This window comes from Egretta garzetta, unplaced genomic scaffold (genome assembly GCF_000687185.1).
Source record: "Egretta garzetta isolate BGI_Z169 unplaced genomic scaffold, ASM68718v1 scaffold45, whole genome shotgun sequence".
Taxonomy (NCBI): domain Eukaryota; kingdom Metazoa; phylum Chordata; class Aves; order Pelecaniformes; family Ardeidae; genus Egretta; species Egretta garzetta.
In genome coordinates this window covers 7,801,558-7,806,200 of record NW_009260028.1, presented here as the reverse complement: position 1 = coordinate 7,806,200, position 4,643 = coordinate 7,801,558, and the positions used below count along the sequence as shown (strand labels likewise).

At 43.0% G+C, this 4,643-nt stretch overlaps 1 protein-coding gene across 1 annotated transcript in view; it reads left to right on the top strand.

Annotated features, from left to right (window-relative positions):
* The window catches only part of GART (phosphoribosylglycinamide formyltransferase, phosphoribosylglycinamide synthetase, phosphoribosylaminoimidazole synthetase), a 40,466-nt gene extending 38,180 nt beyond the window's left edge, over positions 1-2,286 (top strand). Inside the window, exon 22 of the mRNA XM_009640974.2 lies at positions 981-2,286. Coding sequence (XP_009639269.1) covers positions 981-1,163 — 183 coding nt within the window. The 3' untranslated portion in view covers positions 1,164-2,286. The remainder of the gene's footprint in view (positions 1-980) is intronic.
* The last annotated feature ends 2,357 nt before the right edge of the window (positions 2,287-4,643 follow it).

Here is a 4,643-nt window from a genome sequence, read left to right as displayed (position 1 = left end):
GCAGTGGGGGTACCCATTCATATAAGGCCTTGGCTAGCCCCAAATCTTTATTGTAGTCACAGCAACCAACTTCTTAGATTTTATCATACAACCTTGCTTATTTGTTGCTTTCAAGAAAAAAAAAAAAGGCAACACTGGAAATGGCACAAGAAGCTAAGATTTCTTAAGAAGTAATCCAATGTTTGTGGGAACAGAGGAGAAAGTTGGCAATTTATGTAAGTCAAAAAATTTATGTAAATCAGAAAGAAAACAAAAGCCAGAGATCTCTCAACTTGGAAAATGCACATTTTTAGCAGTCCAGGGAGCATTTTTTCCACCTCATTCAGTTCTGAGGGTAGACAGTAACTAGTGTCCCCTCCACTGTGTTCTTCAGATTATCCTCCCCGTTTCCACAGCTCCTGAAATCTATTCTCATCATTTTTGCTTTCTCTTGGAAAAAGAGACAAAACCTATTATTTCCAGATAGAAGGCAAAATGGCATTCCTTTCCCCGTGATATGACTTAGGGTTTCTTCTCTGTGTGGCAACATATTGGGAAACAATAACTAAACAGCAGGGATCTGCCTCATTAACATGCAAAAGAAAGATCTGCTGGGTCCTCTAATCCCGCTCTGTGCCAGGGCTTGGCTAATTCGCTCCTCTGAATTGAAATGTCATCATTTTGTCCGGTTTCGCCTATCATGGCCCTCGTTAACGTTGCTTTTGTTGTTTTCTGTAGCAGGAAAGTTACTCACCGCTGTTCTGCCTGCCTCCTCTTTCACTTTGAACCCCACGCTTCTGTTCCCTCCTCACCGGCCAGCGTGAGTGCCAGGCACCCTTTTCTGCGCTCCTCACGTTAGCCCGCACTCACGTTTCCTGTAATAACGTAATGATAAGCAGATCCCCGAGGCAGCTGGATTACATTCTTGTTGCACAGTTGCTCCCCCTCGCCCCCCCCCACCTCTTTCAACCGTACAGACTTTCCGGCTACTGCTTTTACAGGAGGAAGTTGACGCTGGAGCAATCATTTTCCAAGAGGCGGTTCCAGTTAAGATTGGTGACACAGAGGAGACCCTGTCCGAAAGGGTGAAGGAGGCCGAGCACCGAGCCTTCCCAGCTGCCCTGCAGCTTGTCGCCAGCGGGGCCGTACAGGTGGGGGAAGCCGGCAAGATCTACTGGAAGTAGGAGCAGCGTGTCCGTGAAGGTCCTCAGAGGGGACGGCTGGGGTGCCTTAATTGGTCAAAACAGAGGTCACAGCCTAATAGCACGCACGCTGTGTTCTCTTCACAAAGCGTTTACCACGTCATGTTCTCACTCAAACGGTTAAAGATTTGAAGTAAAATCCGGAGAAAGTCACAAATGGGCATATTAAGGCAGGGGGCTGTTCTCAGTAGTTTCAGCAATGACTCCGTTGCCTGCTTCCTAATTGCAGTCACTTCCTCGGCTAACATTTTGGTTCTTGGTCACTTTCTTAACAAACATAAAAAACATTCAGTTGGTTACAGAGAGATCTGAGTGTCTCTGAGATTGACTTAGAACATCAGTATTACTCTCTAACAGACCGTACAGGCTGTAACAAGGGATTTTCTTGTCACGCGCTGTGATGTGTTTGTGAGGAAAAATACTGGAACTTGTTCAATGGAAGAGACAGCTAAAGGCAAATAACTTTACTCATAAAAATCCCTAGCCATAACAAGAAAAACTGGACTCCCAAAACAGTAACTATTCCTGCAGATAAGGAAATGGATTTTTTTTTTTTTCCGTATAGTCTCCATTTTAGTGTTGGAGATCTCCTCTGGCCCAGATTCTCTGGACGTATCCCGTAATTTCAAATATTGGACCTGCTGTCAATCAGATGTTAAATAGAATTAAATGTCTGCTGACCATTTTCGTTCAAGCATTGCCATGTGAATCCACATATGGATTCCCCTCAGAGATTTGTTCAGAGCCAAAAGAGTTGGGAGCTAGGACTAGATAAAAAATGTGTTCTTGCCTTGTGAGACATCCTTCAGAAATTCTGCTGAAGTTAAGTGCCTTTATTCTTGGAACAGTATTTTCACCTGGAATAATACTGATGGAAACCCAGTAAATGTTATTGTTCTGAAAACAATGAAGGTTTTTTGCACAGCTGAACTCTCGTCAAAAAGCACATGGTTTTCTTTCAATGTTTCAGCATAGCTGTGAAAACATTTTGATGTATTTAGTAAAATAACCAATTTGCCTCCATACAAACCAGAAGCATCTGACTGGAGCTGCTGATGTATGTTTTAGAGCCCCCCCTTTAATACAGAGAAAGCTGATTTGTATTCTGTGCACCTATGTCCTTATGGTACTTCTGTGTTGACGTAATCTCAATTTGGATTTGAAATAAAGTCTAATAAAGTTGAAAAATTTAATATCAAACGCTTTCCTTGGAATTCCTTTACTAGGGGTATAAGCTGGAGGAGGAGTTTGTGAAACGGAATCTAACTTGGTCTACAGTACAGCAACTGTAACTCAAGTTTATGCGGTTACAGACGTGTGCAATCCTGCATAAGTCAGTAGTGATTCGCAGAGTATGGTGACCTTTCAGTGGCCAGATGGTCCGCGATGAAGAAACTTGCTGAGAAAATATTCCTGTCATCGTTTGTCACCGAGGATAAAGCTGAAGCAAATACAGAGGAAAAATGACATGGTCAAGTTTAATTTGCTTGTAAAGGGCAAAGAATAAAAGCTAAGTCTTAAGCCCAGCGTCTGTCTTTCCAAACCTGTCCTCACACGGAGAGGCCTCCCCCGCAGGCAAACTGCCCGCCAAGGCTCGCAGTCCAGCCTGTCTCCCTGGGAATGGAAAAGATGCGGGGAGCGTCCAGCTCTGGCAGGGGTGCAGTCTGCACAAGCTCAGTGCTTTAGCCACAACACAGCAAACCTTTTACAAGTCAAAAGAAGTTGTGCTTAAATTAACTCACGTTAGAAGAAGTAAGATTACTAGGGGTGAAATCACTACCTGTACGCTTAATAAATACGACATCAGCAATGAAAGCAGTTCCATCACTGCCAGGAAGGCCAGCAGCAGAAGACCTGGGAGCCCCAGATCCAACACCCCATCCCATCACAGAGGTCCTGAGCAAGGCTCAGGTGTTTTGCTGCCTAAGACTGATGACAAATGGGATTTAAGGACCTATCTGTATTTCTACAACTGCATAAAGAGAAATTTTATTGTGAACTGGATCTTAGATGACTTTGCTTCAATTACCAGTCTGTAAAAAAGAACAAATAGGTTAGTAGCCTACCACCACACCCAACCTCAGAGGGGTGCCGGAACACAGAGAGAGTTGTTCAATACCATGGTGATAGTCTGGAGACCTATCAGAGCACAATAACTAGCACCCTATTCTGTTGTAACATTTTATTTGTTAGGTCAGAAACATTCAGTCATGTGTGCTATGCACTTCAAAATATAAAACATGAAGTTACTACACAGTTACACAGACCAAAAGCAAACTAACCAACGTGTTTATCATAAAAACTGCCTATGTATACCAAGCAGTTGCTAATTTTGCCTTGTTACAGTTCTTCCTATTTCTCCCAGATAATGAAAAATACATGTTCCTTGTTCCAGTTGTTGGAGTGCAAGAGACAAATACAGATTTCTGGACATAAATGGCAGGGCTTGCAGGACGGAACTGATTTTTTCTCCCTTCCCTAACTACTGAAACACCACTAGCTACACTTCAAAAAAAAAAAAAGAAGGAAAAATTTAGACTTTTTAACTGGAGCTGACTCATGCTCTCAAACAGCCTGATACAGCCAAGAGTGAGATATACAGTGTGTCCCTTACTAGTACAGTACATGTAATACCAAAACAAGAACAGCTTTTTTTTCACTGCATCTAATGACTATTAGCGATCCCTCCTCTGGAAAAAATCAGTTCTGGCTACTTCTTTTCTAGTTTGTTCAAGTTCAAGTTTCTTAGCTTGCTTTCTTCCTCTGATTTGTTACTTGCATGCAAGTCATTATTCTGGCAGATATAAAATAAGCAGAAAAACAGAAAAAGCTTTTATTTAACAGCAGCAACTCTCTGGACCAAGCCAGTCAGTCAACAAAGAAAATTGAGATTTTTCCTGCTACTGCAAGTTAAGGTCCTTGTAGGCTCCCACAGAACTATGCATTTGTCCCTAATGCTCGTTCACCCCCAAATCCACACTGTGCCAGGTGCCTTGCTTCTGGTATCTGCCACAACGTGTCTGGCCTCTTCCATCCAACAGTAGCTGGTCACCCTCTTGGAGCAACATGGTTTGTGTTTGTGGTTGCTTTGTGAAGCTCTTGGTGCTCTGCAACATGATGGCAGCCAACAAAAATTGATCCCTCAGAAGAATTAATTAAGCAGAAAAGCACCAGGCCATTTTCACAGCTTAAGTCCCCTCTTTGATTTGTAACACAGTATCTCCTTTACAGATGAAAAAAAACAGAACAAAAAGACATTTAAAAACTGAAATGATAGCTTGGTTGCCACTGCCAATTTTGCAAAAGGAGTGTAACTAAAGCTGCAAGCTAAGGGAGAAGGATCACAGCTCAGAATGGAAACCTGTGACAGTGATATGCCTGCAGTCAGAGAAGCACATCGAGGGCAGGGAGGACGAGGGAGGAGGGAAAGATGAGCAGGGAGCAAGCCGCTCCTTAACCTGG